The sequence below is a fragment of the Ips typographus genome, linkage group LG13, assembly GCF_016097725.1.
Source record: "Ips typographus isolate SLU linkage group LG13, UJ_Ityp_2.0, whole genome shotgun sequence".
In the NCBI taxonomy this organism is placed as follows: domain Eukaryota; kingdom Metazoa; phylum Arthropoda; class Insecta; order Coleoptera; family Curculionidae; genus Ips; species Ips typographus.
In genome coordinates this window covers 3,250,023-3,276,617 of record NC_138434.1, presented here as the reverse complement: position 1 = coordinate 3,276,617, position 26,595 = coordinate 3,250,023, and the positions used below count along the sequence as shown (strand labels likewise).

General features: G+C 37.8%; 1 protein-coding gene across 4 annotated transcripts in view; it reads left to right on the top strand.

Moving 5' to 3' along the window:
* The window catches only part of LOC145736954 (carboxyl-terminal PDZ ligand of neuronal nitric oxide synthase protein-like), a 77,643-nt gene extending 52,239 nt beyond the window's left edge, over positions 1 to 25,404 (top strand). For 2 of the 4 annotated variants that reach the window (XM_081991514.1, XM_081991513.1), the window contains 5 exons: positions 10,130 to 10,298; positions 17,292 to 17,428; positions 20,922 to 21,125; positions 21,186 to 21,335; positions 24,397 to 25,404. In XM_081991514.1, the coding sequence (XP_081847640.1) occupies positions 10,130 to 10,298; positions 17,292 to 17,428; positions 20,922 to 21,125; positions 21,186 to 21,335; positions 24,397 to 25,107 (1,371 nt within the window). In that variant the 3' untranslated portion in view covers positions 25,108 to 25,404. Of the gene's footprint in view, positions 1 to 5,504; positions 6,199 to 9,312; positions 9,598 to 9,649; positions 10,075 to 10,129; positions 10,299 to 17,291; positions 17,429 to 20,921; positions 21,126 to 21,185; positions 21,336 to 24,396 lie in introns of those variants that run through there. The other 2 variants (XM_081991511.1, XM_081991512.1) reach the window with 2 other exon arrangements.
* Positions 25,405 to 26,595: the final 1,191 nt, after the last annotated feature.

The following is a 26,595-nucleotide window of genomic DNA, read 5'->3' as shown; positions in this document are numbered from 1 at the left end:
TACGTAAACGTCTCAGTGGATTGAGTGTAAACGAAACTTAACCGTTTGTTTATTGTCGTCCATCAACGCCCGTTCTTTCGTTTATTATTTTGCGCTAATTTGACAGCGTCCGAACAAAAAGTTTTCGGGAAAAAAATTGATCGACGAGTCGTTTATTTATGATGGGAACCGCGAAAAATAATAAACTGAACGGATTAAGAAGTTGAACTCTGTTTTAATAATTGAATTATCGAAGGTCGCACTGATTTTGTTTGTTTTTACTGTCGAATGCCTTAGTGAAGTCAGAACGGCGCTGTGATACCTTGACCTAGTACAAGTGGTACTAGTACTAGTACATTATAGTGTACAAGCTGTAGGAATTAGAGGGCATTACTTGGGAATTGGTAACGTTACTAAGAATAGTACTGGGCATTACATTAGTATTATGGAAACTAATAATAATATTGAAAAAGTCTCAATTATGTGTATTATAAAAAAAAATATCATAAAATAATATTTTCTATACATTTCTCATTTAAATATAAAGAAAATAAATAAAGTCTGGTAATTTCAATGAAATCCGTTGGAAAACAAGGAAGAATTATGAATTTTTTAATTTTACTTTCAAAAATTTTGACTTTTTCTAGCGGCGAAGCCGTACCAGTAATCAACCAACTTTTATACGTCAATAAAAAGCTCATTTCATTGGCTATCCATTGACGTATAAAACTCTACCAAAAATAGTGCGGTTAAGCGAGTTTTTAAGGATTAAACAAGAGAATGCACCAAAAAAGTCATGAAAAAATGAGTCAACTTTGACGCCCTCTAGCGGCCAAACCGTCTAACCTATTAACCCAAATTGGGTACTTTTAGAAAGCTCATTTTATTGGCTGTCCATTGACGTATAAAACTCTACCAAAAATAGTGCAAATCAGCGAGTTTTTGAGGATTAAACAAGAGGATGCACCAAAAAAGTGATAAAAAAATTGGTCAAATTTGACGCCCCCTAGCGGCCAAACCGTCTAACATATCAACTCAAATAAGTATCTTTTTAGAAAGCTCATTTTATTGGCTGTCCATTGACGTATAAAACTCTACAAAAAACAGTGCAAATCAGCGAGTTTTTGACGATTAAACAAGAGGATGCACCAAAAAGTCATGAAATAATGAGTCAACTTTGACGCCCTCTAGCGGCAAAACCGTCCAACCTATTAACTCAAATTGGGTATATTTAGGAAGCTCATTTCATTGGCTGTCCATTGACGTATAAAACTCTACAAAAAATAGTGCAAATCAGCGAGTTTTTGAGGATTAAACAAGAGGATGTACCAAAAAAGTCATTCAAAAATGAGTTAAATTTGACGCCCTCTAGCGGCCAAACCGTCCAACCTATTGATCCAAATTGGGTATTTTTAGGAAGCTCATTTCATTGGCTGTCCATTGACGTATAAAACTCTACCAAAAATAGTGCAAATTAGCGAGTTTTTGAGGATTAAACTAGAGGATGCACCAAAAAATGTTTGACAAAATTAGTCAAATTTGACGCCTCCTAGCGGCCAAACCGTCTAACATATCAACCCAAATAAGTATATTTTTAGAAAGCTCATTTCATTGGCTATCTATTGACGTATAAAACTCTACAAAAAATAGTGCAAATCAGCGAGTTTTTGAGGATTAAACAAGAGGATGCACCAAAAAAGTGATAAAAAAATTGGTCAAATTTGACTCCCTCTAGCGGCCAAACCGTCCAACCTATTAACTCAAATTGAGTATTTTTAGGAAGCTCATTTCATTGACTGTCCATTGACGCATAAAACTCTACCAAAAATAGTGCAAATTAGCGAGTTTTTGAGGATTAAACAAAAGGATGCACCAAAAAATTTTTGAAAAAATTAGTCAAATTTGACGCCCTCTAGCGGCCAAACCATCCAACCTATTAACCCAAATTGGGTATTTTTAGGAAGCTCATTTCATAGGCTGTCCATTGACGTATAAAACTCTACGAAAAATAGTGCAAATCAGCAAGTTTTTGATTATTAAACTAGAGGATGCACCAAATAAGTGATAAAAAAATTGGTCAAATTTGACTCCCCCTAGCGGCCAAACCGTCTAACCTATTAACCCAAATTGGGTACTTTGAGAAAGCTCATTTCATTGGCTGTCCATTGACGTATAAAACTCTACTAAAAATAGTGCAATTAAGCGAGTTTTTGAGGATTAAACAAAAGGATACCCCAAAAAAATTGGTCAAAGTTTACGCCCTCTAGCGGTCAAACGGTACCACTAACCAATCGATTTTTATACGTCAATGAAAAGCTCATTTCATTGGCTGTCCATCGACATATAAAAGTATACACAAAGTGCTACAAATACACGTGTTATTTACGGTTTAGCTACAGGGTGCACCACAAACATTTTTTGACTGGTTAAAGGCTAATTTGACCTTAGAAAATTAGGAAAACACGGTCACGTGACTTACTAGGTCTACCACGACGTAATGCCTGGAAATTTCAGGAAAAACTGTTTTCTCAAATGACAATTTTCGTAAGGGTCAAATTTGCCTGAAACCCAGCCACTATCCTAATGGGTTTTGCGTTATGTTGGCCAGTTAATGCAAGCGAAAATCGACCTTAATGATTGTATTTCTACAGTTTTGCTACTACCCTATTTTTGACAATCATTGTGCTAGGTTTGTGCCAAATATCAGGGCCGTACCTGCACGATTAAAGAAATTAGAGCGATAACAGTCAAGGAAAACGTTTAGTTAGCTTTGGAGCCCTCTGGCGGCCAAACGAAGCAACCTAACAACACAGGCGGCCATATTTTTTGAAAGCCCATTTTATTTTCTATCCATCGACATATAAAAGTCTATATACAAAGTGTTGTGTGTAGCAATAAAGACAGTTTTGACTGAATTTGACAACTACTACAGTAACCTTCATTAATTCGGTTATTTTGACAGTTACAGGGTGGTGGTTTTTAGAACTGATATTTTGACCACACTGTATTATATATTTTGACGTTTTTCTGCACCCATTTCTAGAACAAACCTTGTCTAACATGACAAAACACAAAAACCTTTTCTGATATCACATAAAATGGTAAATATCTACAGGTGTCAAACACGAAATAAGTCAAGAATTTGACGTAGAATACAAAAATGAAAAAATATACTGGGTGTCCCATTTAAAATAAGCTACAGTTGATATCTACTTCCGGTTAAATCGTTGCAAGTATATTTTCTTATTTTTATTATATTTTTTTAATTTTGTTAGGTTAAGTTAGGTTAATTATCGGGAATTACTTACTATTACTGGCATATTAGGAATTAGTGTACAAAATTGTATTCAGCGGTTCACCCCTCGTTTGACAGTTAGCGTTTTGGTATGTTGTCAACTGTCAAATGTCGTGGCGCAGACTGACTTACGTCATTTATGTCATATGGGTTCAGTTAACCGTTATTCGCTAGTCTTACCGTTGCGCGTGTAGTTTTCCGTGCAAATTACGGGAATTTCCGAATTATTCCTCTCTCTCGGCCGAAAAAAAGTGGAAACTATTAATTTCCCGAGCCTAATTAAGTGAATAAATCGCCGTCAAAATATTTACGCCTATTAAAAATAAAGAAGTTTAAACTTGTCGACGTTTAATGACTTTGGAAAAAAATTATTTGTTTAATTTTGTAACACACATGGCAACGGTTGGGTTAGGATAGGTTTGCAGATTTTTGTTATTAGGGGCTGAAGTCGGTCCTGGAAAGATTATATTTTTCTTCCTTACATTTACCCTGAGGGTGTAATATTCGCGGGGGGCTCCTGCCCTTGAAAAACGTATAGGCCCCCTGTAGAGGATCGTCACGTCCCGCCAGTAAGGGGGCTACAGCAGCCCAGTGTTCTTTACAAAAGCCACCAGGTTGCTGGGGCATAAGTCCCTTATGTCCAGTATGCGCGTAAGAGAAGACAGGACAGCTCATAAGGACATGTCCCAAAGTTTCTTCATCTTCTAAGCATCCCCTACATTCAGGATCCTCAGCAACATCCATCAAAGGTTGATGTCGTCTAAGGTGTTCTTAACCTCCTTCTGTCTAGTCTCAGTAGTTGTTTAGTTTTCAGAGCACTGGGGCCACCCGTGAGTTCCTTGGCCTGTCTCTCTGGAAGTGAGACAATTGCCTGGCCAAGGCCCCCATGGAGCGTGTTGTCGTACTCTTTGAGATCCCAACAAACGGTTCAGGGCTGATGGGCGTCACTTGTGCGCCCAATCTAACCAACCGGTCGGCCTCCTCATTCCCAGGAACATCAGAATGTTCTGGCACCCAGATGAGGCGGATGTCCGGTCACCGTTCTTCAATTGCTTCTGTCTAGTCTCAGTAGTTGTTTAGTGAGTTCCTTGGCCTGTCTCATGCTCGAGGCGGAAGTGAGACAATTGCCTGGCCAAGGCCCCCATGGAACGTGTTGTCGTACTCTTTGAGATCCCAACAGACGGTTCAGGACCGATGGGCGTCACTTGTGTGCCCAATCTAGCCAACCAATCGGCTTCCTCATTGCCAGGAACATCAGAACGTCCTGGAACCCAGATGAGGCGGATGTCGTCTAAGGTGACAATGACCGGTCACCGTTCTTAACCTCCTTCTGTCTAGTCTCGGTAGTTGTTTAGTTTTTAGAGCATTGGGGCTATCCGTGAGTTCCTTGGCCTTTCCCATGCCCGAGGCGGAAGTGAGACAATTGCTCCCAAGGCCCCCATGGAGCGTGTAGTCGTACTCTTTGAGATTCCCAGGAACATCAGAATGTTCTGGCACCCAGATGAGGCGGATTCTTCTTCGTCTTCTTGTGGTTCCTATCCGTTACGGATGTTGGCAATCAGCATGGCGAGCCTAATGCGGAAGAGTTCGGTTGATGTTTTTCCGGTCCACTTCCTGAGGTTATGCAGCCAAGATATTCTTCTCCTTCCTGGACCTCTTCTTCCATCGATTCTTCCCTGGATGATTGTCTGGAGTAAGGAGTACCTGGAGTCGTTTCTCATGATGTGGCCCAGATATTGCAGTTTTCGGATCTTGATGGTGTTCATAATTTCTTTTTGTTTATTCATCCTTCTTAGTACCTCTTCATTAGTGATATGTTCGGTCCATGATATCCTCATCATTCTTCGATAGAGTCGCATTTCGAAGGCTTCTATTTTCTTGGATGTGCTTTCATTGAGTGTCCAAGATTCCGTCCCGTATAAGAGGATAGAAAAGATGTAACATCTGAGAAGTCTCATTTTTGTTTCCAGTGTAAGATCATGGCTTCTGAAGAGTTTCTCGTTCTCGTTTATACGTGTTCCCAGGTACGTGATGTGTGGTACTCTCTCTATTGGTTGGTTGTTGATGGATAACTGGATGTTGTCGATCTTGTTTTTGCTAATGACCATAATTTTGGTCTTTTGTATGTCCAAACCATATTCCTTACTAACTCTTGCTATTTTGTTGATAAGTTGTTGTAGTGCTTGTGGGCTATCTGCGAACACGATGGGCGGATGTTATTTTCCAACTCTTGTGTCTCGAGGATTACCAAGGGAGCTCACCTTCTCGGAACTGAATCCTTGGATGGCTGCCCTGCTATCCGAGCAGATATTAATATTCTATCCAATTAGCGTGCCCCTGTATTATCATTGTGTGGGCCGGTTGGTCAGTGGCGTACATTCGTACTAATAAAGCCATAAATACGCCAAATCCTATAAATAATCGGAACGAAAAGTGTGTATTTTCGGTTTTTAGAGGTGCGATTTTCGCTCCCGCTTTTTGTTTCCAAACAGTTATTTCCATGGCTTAATCGGTACGCTTCGTTTCTAATGTATTCGCTCTCCGATTCTTATGTATTATACGGTGTTATGTGCTGCTGCGTTAAACACTAGAAATAGTGACGTAGTGCGTGACAGTGACACAAATCACGTGTTTTTTTTCTGTGTGCGGAGCTATTTTTGATGTGATTGGCCAAAGTTCAAATTTCAATTACTTTGCAGTGTTTTTTGTGTTGGTTTTGTGTAATTCGGGCACAACTGATTAACAGTTTAAAATTATTATAATTAGTTAGATTTTGGCTTGACACCAAAATTTGGATTTTCTTTGGAAAGCATATTTTCCTTCACCATTTACCTCTTGTTATCAACAATATTTTGTGTTCTAACTGGACTGGAATGGATTCTGTCGAGACTTACGTTTTCTGATACTCTTCATTGTCTTATAAGGTGATTGAGCTGGTATGGTACGCTCCTCCTGGACCTACTCGAATATACACGGTGGTCCAGTTTTAAATGTCAATAATTCACCATCAACAAATAAGTCATTTTCCTTGAAGAATGCTTCTTAAGGAAAATACAGTCCTTCACAGTTCAGATGATACAATTTCGATCAAATTTAGAGCAAGTACTTGTGAAATTAATACCAGGGATGTAAAATTTCTCGAAAATGAAATTTATGGAAATTTTTCCAGAAAATTTTCCGGAAAAATTGGAAAATCTGAAAATTTAAAAAAAATATATTTTTTTACATTTTTTGTACTATTAACTTGAAGGTATTTAGGCAGTTAAGGTTAATTTTGAAAATAAAAAATGTTTACTTGAAATTTCTTGACAATTCTAGTTTTGAATTTTTTAAAGTCAAACGGTGCGTGGTTCCAAAAAAGTGTATAGAAGGATAAAGTTGTATCCCATCGGGGTGGTGCATTTGTGACGAAAATTTCAGAAAGATTGAGCACAAACTGCAAAAAACTAGAGACAACTTTGACGCCCTCTAGCGCCTAAACGGGGCAACTTAGCATTGCCCGCTCAACGTCACGTGATATCCCCATTCATTAGCTTTCTTTTGTTATACGGTGGTTTTATACAGGGTGTTTCAAATAAGCGAGTTATGGACGATTTTCTGGAAAAGTGCACGAAAATTTAATCTAAATTATGGATTTTTTGGGCCTACTGTACTAACGGCGACCATTTTGGATTTTCCTCAATCAAAATGATTTTTTTAACTAATTTGAACCCGGGGAACACAAATCTGACGTCCATTTTGCTTTAACTGGCACCGTTTTGGAGATGTCCTTGAAATTATGTCAATTTTGACACTTTAGGGCGTGGCACCCTTGCAAAATGACATTTTGACAAATGACACTTAACGTAATTTTTGTACTATTAACCTGAAAGTATTTAAGCAGTTGAGGTAAATTTTAAAAATAAAAAATTTTCTGAAAAAAATTTGAAGGTATCACCCTTGAAAATTCTTGACAATTCCAGTTTTTAATTTTTCGAGGCCAAACGGTGCATGGTACCAAAAAAGTGTATATAAGGTAAAAGTTGCATCCCATCTAGGTGCATTTGTGTTACAAATTTCAGACCTCTAACCTGACACGTTCCTGAGATATTGAGCAAAAACTGCAAAAAACGAGAGTCAACTTTGACGCCCTCTAGCAGCTAAACGGGGCAACTTAGCGGTGCCCGCTCAACGTCACGTGATATCCCCGTTCGTTAGCTTTCTTTTGTTATACGGTGGTTTTATACAGGGTGTTTCAAATAAGCGAGTTATGGACGATTTTCTGGAAAAGTGCACGAAAATTTAATCTAAATTATGGATTTTTTGGGCCTACTGTACTAACGGCGACCATTTTGGATTTTCCTCAATCAAAATGATTTTTTTAACTAATTTGAACCCGGGGAACACAAATCTGACGTCCATTTTGCTTTAACTGGCACCGTTTTGGAGATGTCCTTGAAATTATGTCAATTTTGACACTTTAGGGCGTGACACCCTTGCAAAATGACATTTTGACAAATGACACTTTTTACGTATTTTTTGTACTATTAACCTGAAGGTATTTAAGCAGTTGAGGTTAATTTTAAAAATTAAAAAAAATCTGGAAAAAATCAGAATGTATCACCCTTGAAAATTCTTGACAATTCCAGTTTTTTATTTTTCAAGGCCAAACGGTGCATGGTACCAAAAAAGGATATAGAAGTGTAAAGTTGCATCCCGTCGAGAGTCCCATTGTGGTAAAAAATTCAGACTTCTAACCTGAAACGTTCCTGAGATATTGAGCAAAAACTGCAGAAAACGAGAGTCAAATTTGACGTCCTCTAGCGGCTAAACGGGGCAACTTAGCCGTGCCCGCTCAACGTCACGTGATAGCTCCATTCGATAGCTTTCTTTTGTTATACGGTGTTTTTATACAGGGTGTTCCAAATAAGCGAGTTATGGACGATTTTCTGGAAAAGTGCACGAAAATTTAATCTAAATTAGGGATTTTTTGGGCCTACTATACTGACGGCGACCATTTTGGATTTTTCTCAATCAAAGTGATTTTTTTAACTAATTTGAACCTGGGGAACACAAATCTGACCTCTATTTTGTTCTGACTGGCACCGTTTCGGATATGTCCTTGAAATTATGTCAATTTTGACACTTTAGGGCGTGGCACCCTTACAAAGTGACATTTTGACAAAAGACACTTTACTTCATTTTTGTACTATTAACCTGAAGGTATTTAAGCAGTTGCGGTTAATTTTGAAAATAAAAATTTTTTTGAAAAAAATCAGAAGGTATCACCTTTGAAAATTAGTTAAAAAAATCACTTTGATTGAGGAAAATCCAAAATTGTAGGTTGTTAGTATAGTAGGCCCAAAAAATCCCTAATTTAGATTAAATTTTTGTGCACTTTTTCCAGAAAATCGTCCATAACTCACTTATTTGAAACACCCTGTATAAAATCACCGTATAACAAAAGAAAGCTAATAAACGGGAGTATCACGTGACGTTGAGCGGGCACTGCTAAGTTGCCCCGTTTAGCCGCTAGAGGGCGTCAATACACGGTTTTGGTACCATGCACCGTTTGACCTAATTAAAAACTAGAATAGTCAAGAAATTTCAAGTGAAAATTTTCAAAATACACCTCAACGGCCTGAATACCTTCAAGTTAATAGTACAAAAATGTAAAAAAGAATTATTTTTAAATTTTCAGATTTTTCGGAAAATTTTCTGGAAAAATTTCCATAAATTTAATTTTCCAGAAATTTTCAATTCCTGCCAGATTTTAATCCTTTTGAACCATTTTGAAGTAAAAAATACAATAACCCAAGTAGATATTTGTGTCAATTTTGACTAATATCCAGTGAGTGTAGAAAATAAAGACTATCCCCCTATATCAACGCCTCTAAACAATTTTCACATTTATTTCATAAGTACTTGTTCCAAATTTGATCAAAATTGATGGGTGGTTCGGTAGACTATCGAATGGTGAACCATTGACACTTAAAACTGTACATTTGTCCCAAAATACACCCTTTTTGGTCAATTATTGATTGGTTGGACTTTGACAGCTTATAACTGTCATGTCGTTCAATGCTTAAAAGATAGAACAATGAGCAACCGACGCGGTCAGTTAAAAATGACTAAACTGCGACATTCCAGTCTGGATTTGGCCGACCCAGACTGGAACAAAAAGCAAAATGCTGACGTGCTATCCAAAGCAAAAAACAAGCTGTTTCTGTTAAGCGACGCTTTGAAGCACAAAAAGACCGAAGATAACCAAACGCTACCTAAAAGTATGACCCAGTGCACTTTGGACTATTTCTTCAAACATTCCCAGTCTAAACACCACGAAGGTAGGCTTTTCCACCCAATGTTGCGGTTGACTTTAACCAGGTTCAATTCCAGGCTCTAAACGACCATTACAAAAGCAAACTTCTATAGGGTCGCACCCACAAATACGAGTTTCGTCCTTTGAAAACGACCTGGATCAGGTGGAGGGTGGTTTTTTGAATCGGCTACGGCCTGCTACGGTTTGCGTAGACCGGCCCAGCGTAGAACGTAGAAGTGACGCGGAAGCGTTGGCTTTGGAACGTCCCAGGAAGAAATTGAGTTTCAAAGAACCCGAGGTCGACTCAAACTCTTTAAAATCCAAAGGAAAACTACAAAACACGTTGAAATCTTGCGAAAAACTTTTGAAAATCACTTCGAACAGTGAGAATGTCCCTACAAAGAGCGCGTTTACTTTGGGTAAAGGTATCCAAAGTATTGCCGGGTTAGGTTTAACGGTTGTAACTAATGGGGGGCAAAATAGTGAAGACGATGATCTGGAGGTAGTGATTACCTAAAAAATGCTTGTAAAAGTGGGTGAAAATTGTATTGTTACAGAGCCAGGCGATGCGAATCGTCCGGACAGTGGGACAAGCTTTCGAAGTGTGCCATAAGTTGTCGATTAGCGCTCCCGAGGACAATTTCGACGACGAACAGGACACTACGGTGACGCAGGATTTGCTCAGTGATCGACTCAGTGATGTGGCTAGTGACAAACCTAAAAAAGGTAAACGAAAACTGATGCATTCACGTCATAGATAAACAATCCAAACTTCTCCGTTTTTCTCTCTGACTGTACTCAATTTGGTAGTGTTTTTTTAGGTTAGTAGATAGGAAATTTAATGAGGATTCCAAAAATGTGCTTAAAACTGTCATTTTCACACCACAAGTGGGTTTTACAGGCGATTTTGTCCTTGACTGTCCTTTCAAACTGTGTTTCTGTTAGTTCAAACTTTGACACTGTTTTTCTAACTGACCATACTCGATTTTTTAGTGTTTTTTTAGACTATTGGATAGGAAATTTAATGAGGATTCCAAAAATGTGCTTAAAACTGTCATTTTCACACCACAAATGGGTTTTACAGGCGATTTTGTCCTTGACTGTCCTTTCAAACTGTGTTTCTAGCGGTTCAAATTTTGACACTGTTTTTCCAACTGACTATACTCGATTTTTTAGTGCTTTTTAGACTATTGGATAGGAAATTTAATGAGGATTTCAAAAATAGGCTTAAAACTGTCATTTTCTCACTCCAAGTGAGTTTAACAGACAATTTTGTCGCTGACTGTGTTTTCAAACTTTGGCAGCACTTCGCTCGCTGACTGTACCAAATTTAGTGATATTTTTTTAGGCCATTGGATAGGAAATTTAATAAGGATTCCAAAAATGTGCTTAAAACTGTCATTTCCACACCACAAATGGGTTTTACAGGCGATTTTGTCCTTGACTGTCCTTTCAAACTGTGTTTCTAGCGGTTCAAATTTTGACACTGTTTTTCTAACTGACTATACTCGATTTTTTAGTGTTTTTTTTTAACTATTCGATAGGAAATTTAATGAGGATTCCAAAAATGTGCTTAAAACTGTCATTTTCACACTACAAGTGGGTTTTACAGGCGATTTTGTCCTTGACTGTCCTTTCAAACTATGTTTCTGTTAGTTCAAATTTTAACACTGTTTTTCTCTCTGACTGTACTCAATTTGGTAGTGTTTTTTTAGGTTAGTAGATAGGAAATTTAATGAGGATTCCAAAAATGTGCTTAAAACTGTCATTTTCTCACTCCAAGTGAGTATAACAGGCGATTTTGTCCTTGACTGTCCTTTCAAACTGTGTTTCTAGCAGTTCAAATTTTGACACTGTTTTTCTAACTGACTATACTCGATTTTTTAGTGTTTTTTTAGACTATTGGATAGGAAATTTAATGAGGATTCCAAAAATGTGCTTAAAACTGCCATTTTCACACTACAAGTGGGTTTTACAGGCGATTTTGTCCTTAACTGTCCTTTCAAACTGTGTTTCTAGCAGTTCAAATTTTGACACTGTTTTTCTAACTGACTATACTCGATTTTTTAGTGTTTTTTTAGACTATTGGATAGGAAATTTAATGAGGATTCCAAAAATGTGCTTAAAACTGTCATTTTCACACCACAAGTGGGTTTTACAGGCGATTTTGTCCTTGACTGTCCTTTCAAACTGTGTTTCTAGCAGTTCAAATTTTGACACTGTTTTTCTAACTGACTATACTCGATTTTTTAGTGTTTTTTTAGACTATTGGATAGGAAATTTAATAAGGATTCCAAAAATGTGTTTAAAACTGTCATTTTCACATTACAAGTGGGTTTTACAGGCGATTTTGTCCTTGACTGTCCTTTCAAACTGTGTTTCTAGCGGTTCAAATTTTGACACTGTTTTTCTAACTGACTATACTCGATTTTTTAGTGTTTTTTTAGACTATTGGATAGGAAATTTAATGAGGATTCCAAAAATGTGCTTAAAACTGTAATTTTCACACGACAAGTGGGTTTTACAGGCGATTTTGTCTCTCACTGTCCTTTCAAACTGTGTTTCTAGCGGTTCAAATTTTGACACTGTTTTTCTAACTGACTATACTCGATTTTTTAGTGTTTTTTTAGACTATTGGATAGGAAATTTAATGAGGATTCCAAAAATGTGCTTAAAACTGTAATTTTCACACTACAAGTGGGTTTTACAAGCGATTTTGTCCTTGACTGTCCTTTCAAACTGTGTTTCTAGCAGTTCAAATTTTGACACTGTTTTTCTAACTGACTATACTCGATTTTTTAGTGTTTTTTTTTAGACTATTGGATAGGAAATTTAATGAGGATTCCAAAAATGTGCTTAAAACTGTCATTTTCACACCACAAATGGGTTTTACAGGCGATTTTGTCCTTGACTGTCCTTTCAAACTGTGTTTCTAGCGGTTCAAATTTTGACACTGTTTTTCTAACTGACTATACTCGATTTTTTAGTGTTTTTTTTTAACTATTCGATAGGAAATTTAATGAGGATTCCAAAAATGTGCTTAAAACTGTAATTTTCACACTACAAGTGGGTTTTACAAGCGATTTTGTCCTTGACTGTCCTTTCAAACTGTGTTTCTAGCAGTTCAAATTTTGACACTGTTTTTCTAACTGACTATACTCGATTTTTTAGTGTTTTTTTTTAGACTATTGGATAGGAAATTTAATGAGGATTCCAAAAATGTGCTTAAAACTGTCATTTTCACACCACAAATGGGTTTTACAGGCGATTTTGTCCTTGACTGTCCTTTCAAACTGTGTTTCTAGCAGTTCAAATTTTGACACTGTTTTTCTAACTGACTATACTCGATTTTTTAGTGTTTTTTTTTAACTATTCGATAGGAAATTTAATGAGGATTCCAAAAATGTGCTTAAAACTGTCATTTTCACACTACAAGTGGGTTTTACAGGCGATTTTGTCCTTGACTGTCCTTTCAAACTGTGTTTCTAGCAGTTCAAATTTTGACACTGTTTTTCTAACTGACTATACTCGATTTTTTAGTGTTTTTTTAGACTATTGGATAGGAAATTTAATGAGGATTCCAAAAATGTGCTTAAAACTGTCATTTTCACACTACAAGTGGGTTTTACAGGCGATTTTGTCCTTGACTGTCCTTTCAAACTGTGTTTCTAGCAGTTCAAATTTTGACACTGTTTTTCTAACTGACTATACTCGATTTTTTAGTGTTTTTTTAGACTATTGGATAGGAAATTTAATGAGGATTCCAAAAATGTGCTTAAAACTGTCATTTTCACTCCACAAGTGGGTTTTACAGGCGATTTTGTCCTTGACTGTCCTTTCAAACTGTGTTTCTAGCAGTTCAAATTTTGACACTGTTTTTCTAACTGACTATACTGAATTTTTTAGTGTTTTTTTAGACTATTGGATAGGAAATTTAATGAGGATTCCAAAAATGTGCTTAAAACTGTCATTTTCACACTACAAGTGGGTTTTACAGGCGATTTTGTCTCTGACTGTCCTTTCAAACTGTGTTTCTAGCAGTTCAAATTTTGACACCGTTTTTCTAACTGACTATACTCGATTTTTTAGTGTTTTTTTAGACTATTGGGTAGGAAATTTAATGAGGATTCCAAAAATGTGCTTAAAACTGTCATTTTCACACTACAAATGGGTTTTACAGGCGATTTTGTCCTTGACTGTCCTTTCAAACTGTGTTTCTAACAATTCAAACTTTGACACCATTTTTCACCATGACTGTACCGATATGTTTTTTGTTTTTTTTTGGCTATTGAATAGGAAATTTAATGAGGATTCCAAAATGTACTTAAATCAAACATTTTTTGACTAGAAGTGCGATTTTGTCCCTGACTGTCCTTCCGAACTGTGTTTCTTTTAGTTCAAAATTTGACACTGCTTTTCTCCCAGCCTGTACCACATTTTATACGGTTTTTCCAAGTAACTGAATAGGAAATTTAACGAGGATTCCAAAAATGTGCTTAAAACTGTCATTTTCTCATTCTAAGGGGGTTTTACAGGCGATTTTGTCTCTGACTGTCCTTTCAAACTGTGTTTCTGGCAGTTCAAAGTTTGACACTGTTTTTCTAACTGACTGTACTCGATTTTTTCGTGTTTTTTTATGTTAGTAGATAGGAAACTTAATGAGGATTCCAAAAATGTGGATAAAACTGTCATTTTCTCACTCCAAGTGAGTTTAACAGACGATTTTGTCGCTGACTGTCTTTTCAAACTGTGTTTCTGCCAGCTCAAACTTTGGCAGCACTTTTCTCCCTGACGGTACCGAATTTTGTGATTTTTTTTAGGTTATTGGATAAGAAATTTAATGAGGATTCCAAAAATGTGCTTAAAACTGTCATTTTCTCACTCCAAGTGAGTTTAACAGACGATTTTGTCGCTGACTGTCTTTTCAAACTGTGTTTCTGCCAGTTCAAACTTTGACAGCGCTTTTCTCTCTGTCTGTACCGAATACCTATTGTTTTCATTCCATTGGCAATCTGAAGCCAAGCCTTCTTCAAGGCATTATTATCCTTGTGTTGAGCGTGCTTAGAATGTTCCGGATTCATTTGAACCAAGCTTTACGGCTCATCAGAGAGGCTATAGGGCTTGATAACCAAAGAACAAAACCTTCGTTCCAGTATAGTCAACTGGATGCCAGAAATGATAGTTGTTGTGCAACACCTGGTGACATCTGTACTCAACTCTATGAGTTAGAAAGTACAGATGGCGTTCCCAAGTCTAGGAACAGCACCATTAATGCCAACACCGATCTGATTGGTTGAAAATGGTGAGGTTTTGTTTTTTGTTTCACAGAATGTGTGTATTATAGTCATCTTCTTCTTCTTCTGCTGCGTGTCCATCAATGGATGTTTGCGATCACATTTGTCCACTCTTCCTTATTAGGTAACATAGGAATTACACGAAGAAGATCGGCAAATTGAGGTCATGATGTGGGTATAAATACAGCACCAAAAGCACGTACAAATCACCGAACTCTGGGGTCTATCAGCCCTAGCAAAGGAAATAGTGTGGGCATGCAGCAAGAGTTGCCGCATCTACTTACCTCCCTTTGCTAGTACCATAACAACGCGTTTGCCCTCCGTGAACCTTCCGTCTTTTCGATCCTGCTTCCCACATCATGCTCTACGCCATCTTGGCAATCTGGGGGTAAGAATTTCTCAAATAAAGTGGGTTACTTGTGGAAACCTGAGTATTCTTCCCTCTGGGCTACTCCTTACCGTGACAGTATGCATTAGTTCTTGCATTGTCCTCACTCCTGTCCACTGCCTAACGTTGCGGAGCCATGACAGCTTTTTCCTGTCCATTCCTCTCTTCCCCTCAATTATCAATTGCAGGAATTGGTACCTCTTGTTGCGTATTACGTGGCACAGGTATGCTGTTTTCGACGTTTAATGGTGTCTAACAGTTCTTCTTGTCAATTGACAGACCCACATCTCGAATGCTTCCAGCTTGTTCATGATGCTCACCTTCAGTGTCCATCCCTCCATGCCATAAAGCAACACTGCCCAGACATAGCATGATATGATGATGATATTGTTAGATGGGCTCCTTTCGGAGAAGACACTTAGGCCGCTAGCAGGGCCCATTGTGACCCATCACAAGCTGGAGTACCCCTCCAGTTCGGTGGTCCTGACAAAGCCTCCTTGGCCGGGTACCTTGAATATCTAAGGGGTTGATTACAGTCTTACCCTAAAGCTCTTTTCTGATCGTCGCAAGTGCCGGGCACTGTGTGAGAACGTGTATCGGAGTTTCCTCGTCTTCCAGACACAAGCGACATTCCGGATCCTGTGACAGACCCGTGAGAAGTCCTGACACACATATCGGAGGTCCTTTCTGCATAATTCCATCAGGGACTTGTTTCTGGGAAAGAAGCCCATGAGACATCGCGACTGCCGCATGCCTCCGGCCTCCTCCCAAGCAATATCGGATCTTTGCTAGAAGATACGCTCCACAATGGCGGATCCGACCATGCCGGCTAGTCCTACAATAGGTTAGGGCCCTACGGGTCTCTCTTTGGAGCCACGAAGGGCCAACCTGTCCGCCTCCTCGTTTTCCTTAACACCGCAGTGCCCTGGAACCCAAGTTAGACGTACCTTGACCATCCGCGTGAGCGACAAGAGGGTTTTCTTACACTCCAGCACCAGCGCAGACCAGACCTAGCATTTGACAAATCTAATTCTCAAGCCGAGATCAAAATCAGTATTGGTGAACACTTTTTTAGAATTTCATGTGTCTGACAGCCCAATCAAGAGAGAACCAGAGAATCAAGCAATACTCGCCCTATTGCTTGATTCTCATATGTTAGGCTTGAGTTTTCAAATTCTTGTGGCTGTCTAGTAATTATCATGAATTTAGTCTTCTTGGTGTTGATATTGAGGCCCATTCTTACTGCATTCCCCGACTGTCCCAAGCATATCCCGCAAATCCTCCCTGTTATCTGCAATTAGAACTGTGTCGTCCGCATAACGAATATTGTTGACCCATACACCATTCACCTTCTAGGGCTTCCTGAAAGATGGCTTCAGAATATAAATTGAAGAGAAGTGGGGAGAGAACACACCCTTGTCTGACCCTTCTACAAATTGGTCTTGCTTCTGTGAGATCGTTACCAACTCTGACTTCAGCCCTTTGGTTCCAGTATAGGCATTGAATGCAACGGATGTCTTTCTGGTCCAATCTGTTCTGGATTTGGATCAGTTTATGATGTTGGACTCTGTAGACTCTCTCAGCATTATGATCGTTGCCAAAACCTCGTCTGAATCCAATTTCTTCCGCACTTTATTGACATTCTCTAGTGGATCTCAAGGAATATCTTCAGTGTGTGACTCCTGAGGCTGATTAGTCTCACATTTGACAAATCACTTTAGTCGAAGCTTATTTATTATTTAGAAATTCAGGTGCTATCCAGGCTTATAAATTAATCATCAAATTAGGCCGCTCAAAGCTAATTAATTGGCATAATCCAGACGGAAGTAGGTGCTCCAGAATTTTTAACGCGTTTTACGATCAAAGCCTGTTACGAATCGGCCGTTAAACGGCCATAAACGTAAGAAGGAAACATTAAACTTTGCATACTTTACGATCCCGAAATGGGATAATAATTAGAATTTAACGTTTTTTTAAAGCTGGAATTAGATATTGGTAAAGTTGGTGAGTGTTAACTGATGTTTGTTAATATTTTAGAGGTGGATTCGTTACAACCAGACGAATGTAGTTTAAAAGACTCTTACCTGGACAACAGTATTAAAAGCAGGAAACCCCCACCCCAACTGGATATTCTACCCCCACCGCCTCCTAACGCACGGAAGTCGTCGCCATTGGTAAGTCTGAGGTTAAATTTGCAATCAGAAAATTGGAATGGATCCAAACTGGAAAAAGGCTTTACAAATGATTCATTTACGTTGGGAAAACAAATCGATCGATCATTTCGGAGCTATTTCCAATCCCAAATCCAGTTAATGGGTGCAAATGCAACTAATTCAACGTCAAAAAACTCATTTACAATGATTGCTTTCCAATGGATGGCAGTCTTAAAATCAAAATTTGTGTGATTATACACGGCAAACAAGGATAGTTGAATATTTAAAAGTATCAATCACAAAGTACATGTTGATTTACACAACTATTGCACTTGTGGACTATTCAGACATGTTATCTGGAAAAAAACGTTTATAGTAAATTTGGAACGCAGTCATGGTGGAAATCGCCTTTTAGACCAATCAGCGCGGCGCTATTTGACGTATCACCTTGCAACTGCGTTCCAGCTTCCTTTTTTTTAAGCCCTACTAGGCTATTTTATTTATTCAATAGAGAGTTCTGCGTTATAATTTTAACGGTAATCAAAAATTATTTTCTGATGATGATTGTTTTCAATAGTAATATGTTAACTGTATTGCCTAAGCCTAAAACCATTTTTTTTAGGAAAATAACCATAAAATACTTGAAAGCTGTTTCTTGTAAGGGCATACAAGTCTAAATGCAAGATTTTCTAAAATTTTACATGCACGAAACGTATTTTGTGGACTATATCCCGAATACAATTATACTGTCTTATAATATAACTTTTTTCTAGTTCAAATTTTCGGTAATTTTCTGGAAAAATTGGAAAATTCAAAAATAATTTGTTTATTACATTTTTGTACTATTAACTCGAAGGTATTTAGGGAATTGAGGTTAATTTTGAAAATAAAAAACGGTCAAACGATGCATGGTACCAAAAAAGTGTATAGAAAGTAACAGTTGAGCAAAAGCTGCAAAAAAACGAGAGTCAACTTTGACGACCTCTAGCGGCTAAACGGAACAACTTAGCCGTGCCCACTCAACGTCACGTGATAGCCCTGTTCATTAGCTTTCTTTCGTTGTACGGTGATTTTATACAGAGTGTTTCAAATAATCGAGTTATGGACGATTTTCTGGAAAAGTGTACGGAAATTTAATCTAAATTAGTGATTTTTTGGGCCTACTATACTAACGGCGACCATTTTGGATTTTTCTCAATCAAAGTGATTTTTTTAACTAATTTAAACCTGGGGAACACAAATCTGACGTCCATTTTGCTTTAACTGGCACCGTTTCGGAGATGACTTTGAAATTATGTCAATTTTGACAATTTAGGGCGTGGCACCCTTGCAAAATGACATTTTGACAAATGACACTTTACATCATTTTTGTACCGTTAACCTGAAGGTATTTAAGCAGTTGAGGTTAATTTTGAAAATAAAAAATATTCTGAAAAAAATCAGAAGGTATCTTAAGATTCTTGACAATATTAGTTTTTAATTTTTCAAGGTAAAACGGTGCGTGGTACCAAAAAAGTGTATATAAAGTAAAAGTTGCATCCCATCGAGGTGCATTTGTGGTAAAAATTTCAAACCTCTAACCTGAAACGTTCCTGAGATACTGAGCAAAAACAGCAAAAAACGACAGCCAACTTTGACGCTCTCTAGCGGCTAAACGGGACAACTTAGCCGTGCCCGCTCAACGTCACGTGATAGCCCCGTTCATTAGCTTTCTTTTGTTATACGGTGGATTTTTACAGAGTGTTTCAAATAATCGAGTTATGGACGATTTTCTGGAAAAGTGCACGGAAATTTAATCTAAATTAGGGATTTTTTAGGCCTACTACACTAACGGCGACCATTTTGGATTTTCCTTAATCAAAGTAATTTTTTTAACTATTTTCAAGGGAAACACAAATCTGACGTCCATTTGCTCACACTGGCACCGTTTCGGAATTTGCCTTGAAATTGTGTCAATTTTGACACTTTGGGCGTGGCACCCTAGCAAAATGACATTTTGACAAATGACACTTTACATCATTTTTGTACCGTTAACCTGAAGGTATTTTAGCAGTTGAGTTTAATTTTGAAAATAAAAAAATTTCTCAAAAAAATCAGAAGGTATCACCCTTGAAAATTCTTGACAATTTCAGTTTTTAATTTTTCAAGGTAAAACGGTGCGTGGTACCTAAAAAGTGTATATAAAGTAAAAGTTGCATCCCATCGAGGTGCATTTGTGGTAAAAATTTCACACCTCTAACCCGAAACGTTTTTGAGATATTAGGAAAAAACTGCAAAAAATGAGAGTCAAATTTAACGCTCTCTAGCGGCTAAACGGGACAACTTAGCCGTGCCCGCTCAACGTCACGTGATAGCCCCATTCATTAGCTTTCTTTTGTTATACGGTGGTTTTATACAGGGTGTTTCAAATAAGCGAGCTATGGACGATTTTCTGGAAAAGTGTACGGAAATTTAATCTAAATTAGGGATTTTTTGGGCCTACTATACTAACGGCGACCATTTTGGATTTTTCTCAATCAAAGTGATTTTTTTAACTAATTTGAACCTGGGGAACACAAATCTGACGTCCATTTTGCTTTAACTGGCACCGTTTCGGAGATGACTTTGAAATTATGTCAATTTTGACCCTTTAGGGCGTGGCACCCTAGCAAAATGACATTTTGACAAATGACACTTTACATCATTTTTGTACCATTAACCTGAAGGTATTTAAGCAGTTGAGGATAATTTTAAAAATAAAAAATTTTCTGAAAAAAATCTGAGGGTATGACCCCTGAAAATTTTTGACAATTCTAGTTTTTAATTTTTCAAGGTAAAATGGTGCGTGGTACCAAAAAAGTGTATATGAAGTAAAAGTTGCATCCCATCGAGGTGCATTTGTGGTAAAAATTTCAAACCTCTAACCTGAAACGTTCCTGAGATATTGAGCAAAAGCTGCAAAAAAACGAGAGTCAACTTTGACGCCCTCTAGCGACTAAACGGGACAACTTAGCCGTGCCCACTCAACGTCACGTGATAGCCCCGTTCATTAGCTTTCTTTTGTTGTACGGTGGATTTTTACAGAGTGTTTCAAATAATCGAGTTATGGACGATTTTCTGGAAAAGTGCACCAAAATTTCGCTCAAATTGGGAATTTCTTCTTTACAGGAGAGTGGTCAAAGTAAGACTGCTAGAGCAAAAATAATTGAATATTGATACAAACATTTTACATGAAGTAGGTCTAGAATTTGACGTAGATTCCAAAAAGCGAATAAAAAATTATAAGTTTGGTTTGTTGCTCAAATTCGGGACAAATTTGGGTATACTGATGGATTATCTAGGAAAAAAGTAGACGCAAACATCTACAAGACTCATATTTGTTTTTTTTTCCTATAAAATAATGAAAACAAGTCACAAGGATGTTAAAAATCTAGACAAAGGGTAGTTTGTGATTGGTTTTCAGCTTGACCAATCACAATTTGCTCCTAGTGTCATCAATCAATAACGTCTTACTGAACTATAATCAATGCGACAGCGCGCCGAGACGTACGCAGCGCCACACAGCGAACAATTCGTTAACTCAACGGGGACCACGCCCACCCTGCCACCACCTGGTGGCGCTCTATCCGCCCACCACGAGATCCAGCTGCTCCGCGAGCAACTCGAGCAACAACGGCAACAAACTCAGGCTGCGGTCGCGCAGCTGCAACTCGCGCGCGAACAAATGCAAGCCGAACAGGTATTCTCATAACCAATCGCGGTGATCTAGTTGACTTTGACCGTTTTTGCTGCGTTTTAGACGGCCAGAATGGAGGCGCAGGCGCGCACCCATCAACTCCTGGTGCACAACCGGGAGCTGCTCGATCACATTGCCGCTCTAGTGGCTCATCTGCAAGGAGGCGACAAGCTGGAGAAACCTTCCACTCCACCCCACGTGACCATGCCTCAGGTTAGTTGTCGTTTTTTGCGTTGTTGCCGGTTTTCTCTAATAAAATTGATGTTGTTGCCAGCTTGATTTAATTACCTACTGGCTGTTGCTCGCGCCCTCTGGTTTTGATAAAGATCACATTTATATAAGAAAATTTTGTTGATTTTTATGCAGGAATTTACAACTAGTTTTGCTTCTAAGTTCGGAACCATCTAATTCTAGAATTTTTTGGAAGCTTCTAGACTTTTTTGATGTCTTTTGGGAGCTTCTAGACTAGATGAAGTGCATTTGGAAGCTTATGGACTGTTCTTAAAGTTTTTAGAAGGCTTCCGACTGTTTTAGAAGCATACGGAAGCGTTTAGACTGTCTTGAAATGTTTTGAAAGCTTCTAGACTAGTGAAGTGCATTTGGAAGCTTATGGACTGTTCTTAAAGCTTTTAGAAGGCTTCCGACTGTTTGAGAAGCATACGGAAGCTTTTAGACTGTCTTAAAATGTTTTGAAAGCTTCTAGACTAGTGAAGTGCATTTGGAAGCTTATGGACTGTTCTTAAAGCTTTTAGAAGGCTTCCGACTGTTTTAGAAGCATACGGAAGCGTTTAGACTGTCTTAAAATGTTTTGAAAGCTTCTAGACTAGATGAAGAGCATTTGGAAGCGTATGGACTGTTCTTAAAGCTTTTAGAAGGCTTCCGACTGTTTTAGAAGCATACGGAAGCGTTTAGACTGTCTTGAAATGTTTTGAAAGCTTCTAGACTAGATGAAGTGCATTCTAAAAGCTTTTAGAAGGCTTCCGACTGTTTGAGAAGCATACGGAAGCGTTTAGACTGTCTTGAAATGTTTTGAAAGCTTCTAGACTAGATGAAGTGCATTTGGAAGCGTATGGACTGTTCTTAAAGCTTTTGGAAAGCTTCCGACTGTTTGAGAAACATACGGAAGCGTTTAGACTGTCTTGAAATGTTTTGAAAGCTTCTAGACTAGATGAAGAGCATTTGGAAGCGTATGGACTGTTCTAAAAGCTTTTAGGAGGCTTCCGACTGTTTTAGAAGCATACGGAAGCTTTTAGACTGTCTTGAAATGTTTTGAAAGCTTCTAGACTAGATGAAGAGCATTTGGAAGCGTATGGACTGTTCTAAAAGCTTTTAGGAGGCTTCCGACTGTTTTAGAAGCATACGGAAGCTTTTAGACTGTCTTGAAATGTTTTGAAAGCTTCTAGACTAGATGAAGAGCATTTGGAAGCGTATGGACTGTTCTAAAAGCTTTTAGGAGGCTTCCGACTGTTTTAGAAGCATACGGAAGCTTTTAGACTGTCTTGAAATGTTTTGAAAGCTTCTAGACTAGATGAAGAGCATTTGGAAGCGTATGGACTGTTCTAAAAGCTTTTAGGAGGCTTCCGACTGTTTTAGAAGCATACGGAAGCTTTTAGACTGTCTTGAAATGTTTTGAAAGCTTCTAGACTAGATGAAGAGCATTTGGAAGCGTATGGACTGTTCTAAAAGCTTTTAGAAGTCTTCCGACTGTTTTAGAAGCATACGGAAGCTTTTAGACTGTCTTGAAATGTTTTGAAAGCTTCTAGACTAGATGAAGAGCATTTGGAAGCGTATGGACTGTTCTAAAAGCTTTTAGGAGGCTTCCGACTGTTTTAGAAGCATACGGAAGCTTTTAGACTGTCTTGAAATGTTTTGAAAGCTTCTAGACTAGATGAAGAGCATTTGGAAGCGTATGGACTGTTCTAAAAGCTTTTAGGAGGCTTCCGACTGTTTTAGAAGCATACGGAAGCTTTTAGACTGTCTTGAAATGTTTTGAAAGCTTCTAGACTAGATGAAGAGCATTTGGAAGCGTATGGACTGTTCTAAAAGCTTTTAGGAGGCTTCCGACTGTTTTAGAAGCATACGGAAGCTTTTAGACTGTCTTGAAATGTTTTGAAAGCTTCTAGACTAGATGAAGTGCATTTGGAAGCTTATGGACTGTTCTTAAAGCTTTTAGAAGGCTTCCGACTGTTTTAGAAGCATACGGAAGCTTTTAGACTGTTTTGAAAGCTTCTAGACTAGATGAAGAGCATTTGGAAGCGTATGGACTGTTCTTAAAGCTTTTAGAAGGCTTCCGACTGTTTTAGAAGCATACGGAAGCTTTTAGACTGTCTTGAAATGTTTTGAAAGCTTCTAGACTAAATGAAGAGCATTTGGAAGCGTATGGACTGTTCTAAAAGCTTTTAGAAGGCTTCCGACTGTTTTAGAAGCATACGGAAGCTTTTAGACTGTCTTGAAATATTTTGAAAGCTTCTAGACTAGATGAAGTGCATTTGGAAGCGTATGGACTGTTGTAAAAGCTTGTAGAAAGCTTCCGACCGAAGCATACGGAAGCTTTTAGACTCCGTTGAAATTTTTTGAGAGCTTCTATACTAGTCGAAGATCATTTGGAAGCCTTTTAGAGTGTTCTAAAAGCTTTTGTAAGCTTCTAGACTGTTTTGTAAGGTTTTCGACTACTTGAGAAGCATTTTGGAGTTGCTGTAGTATTTTAAAACGTTTTTAGACTACTTTAGGATCATTTGGAAGGTTTCTGGAGAGTTTAGAAAGCATTGAAGGTTTTGGACTGCTTTTAAAGCATTTTAAAACTTATGGAGGGTTCAAAAACTTATGGAACTGCTTTAGAAACATACCGAAGCTTTTAGACTCCCTTGGAATTTTTTGAGAGCTTCTAGACTAGTTGAAGATCATTTGGAAGCCTTTTAGAGTGTTCTAAAAGCTGTTGGAAGCTTCTAGACTGTTTTGGAAGACTTTCGTCTGCTTGAGAAGCATTTTAGAGTTTCTGTAGTGTTTTAAAACCTTTTTAGACTACTCCTACAAGGAGTCCCGGGTTTTTCCTCAATTTTGGGTCAAAATCTTTCAATTATTTAAAGTTGTCAGAACGGAAATAGTTAGTTAGGGCTTTTGTGCGTAATTATGCAAGTGAAGTTCCGGCTGTCTAACAATAGCGCTTGTCCAAATAACCGAGTTGTTAACGAAGCAAGCTAACCTAACCTAAACCTTAAAGGTAAGTTTCTGCGCTCCGTAAAAACGTGTGTCCTAATTAAAGTTGGGGTTTTAGGCTTCTTCAGACCCACTACAAGCCTTAGGTAACTCGCCATTAAGGACCACCTTTAACCCAGGAGGGTTGTTTAACTTTTCCTATCCGACCCAATTGGACGGTAGTTTCGAGTCTCAACTGTTGCAAAGAATGGGAAGTTACCCACCTTTGAATCCGTACGGTTACCCTTCGCCCACGCCCTACCTAAGCCAGCCTTACTACAATCAAACCTTGATGCCCTTACAAGCCTACGCAACATTGCCGAGAACCTATCCTAGCGTGGAACGGTCCCGGCACAGCGAACCGAGACAAATCTACTCGATGCAACAAAACGACACGAACAACAATCAACATCAAGAGTATCAGCAATACGGAATGCAACGGAGACACTCTTTGCTCAACCTGAACGAGGAGCCACAAAAAAGAACGCTGCAAGTCAACCAGGACAGCAATCAGAGAGCTTCACCGAAACCATCCGAAGGGCTGATCAAGCCCTTGAGTCAGGTGGGGACTTTGACAACCACCGATTCGGAAGGGCGGGTAAGGGTGATTGTACCGGTGCCGTCAAATTCGGAAGAAGGGGACAAACTGTCCGATTTGAGGATTAGCGACGAGCTGAGATTGATGAACGGTCCGGGAATATCCAGGTCTGCAAGTGAACGGGTGCCAAATAGGAGCGAATTGTTGTCGCAGGTTCAGAGAACCATGTGGGCGAGGCACACTACGAAATAACGGTCTAAATCGAAGAGAGATCACATTTATGGTGATTAACTTACCAAATAAACTCCACCTCAACCAGGACAGTGATTTTTTTTTGGGAAATGTGTTTTGTAGCTCTACGTCAGAAATCAGCTCCTTTTGACTTATATATGACAGTTGTCATATCAAACTAGAACACCCTGGGGTGGATCTGTACGTCACAACTGTCAAAGTACGTGACGTAAAGCTGTAAAGTTTATATTGTTTTGGTTATGAAAACCCAGAGCTGTAGACTTAAAACTTTATATTTAAAACTTTTTTTTTTTTAAACTTTATTTTTTTTTATTTTAGTCAGTTTTGAAGTTTTTTACTTTGCTTTCAACTTTTCTAGTCAACTTTCAGATTTTTGACTTTGTTGTCAACATTTTTAGTCAATTTTCTAGTTTTTGACTTTCTTTTCAACATTTTTAGTCAGTTTTCAGGTTTTTGAGTTTGGTTTGATCATTTGTGGCAAAATTTCAATTTTTTTACTTTATTTTCAACTTTTCTAGTCAACTTTCAGATTTTTGACTTTGTTGTCAACATTTTTAGTCAATTTTCTAGTTTTTGACTTTCTTTTCAACATTTTTAGTCAGTTTTCAGGTTTTTGAGTTTGGTTTGATCATTTGTGGCAAAATTTCAATTTTTTTACTTTATTTTCAATATTTCTAGTCAACTTTGTAGTTTTTGACTTTATTTTCAACATTTCTAGTCAGTTTTGAAGTTTTTTACTTTGCTTTCAACTTTTCTAGTCAACTTTCAGATTTTTGACTTTGTTGTCAACATTTTTAGTCAATTTTCTAGTTTTTTACTTTCTTTTCAACATTTTTAGTCAGTTTTCAAGTTTTTGAGTTTGTTTTGATCATTTGTGGCAAAGTTTCAAACTTTTTACTTCATTTTCAACTTTTCTAGTCAACTCTCATGTTCTTGACTTTGTTTTCAACATTTTTAGTCAATTTTCTAGTTTTTGAATTTCTTTTCAACATTTTTAGTCAGTTTTCAGATTTTTGAGTTTGGTTTGATCATTTGTGGCAAAATTTCAAATTTTTTACTTTATTTTCAATATTTCTAGTTAACTTTCTTGTTTTTGACTTTATTTTCAACATTTCTGGTCAGTTTTGAAGTTTTTTACTTTGCTTTCAACTTTTCTAGTCAACTTTCAGATTTTTGACTTTGTTGTCAACATTTTTGTCAATTTTCTAGTTTTTGACTTTCTTTTCAACATTTTTAGTCAGTTTTCAGGTTTTTGAGTTTGTTTTGATCATTTGTGACAAAGTTTCAAATTTTTTACTTTATTTTCAACTTTTCTAGTCAACTTTCAGATTTTTGACTTTGTTTTCAACACTTTTAGTCAATTTTCTAGATTTTGACTGTCTTTTCAAAATTTTTAGTCAGTTTTCAGGTTTTTGAGTTTGGTTTGATCATTTGTGGTAACATTTCAAATGTTTTACTTTATTTTCCACTTTTCTAGTCAACTTTCAT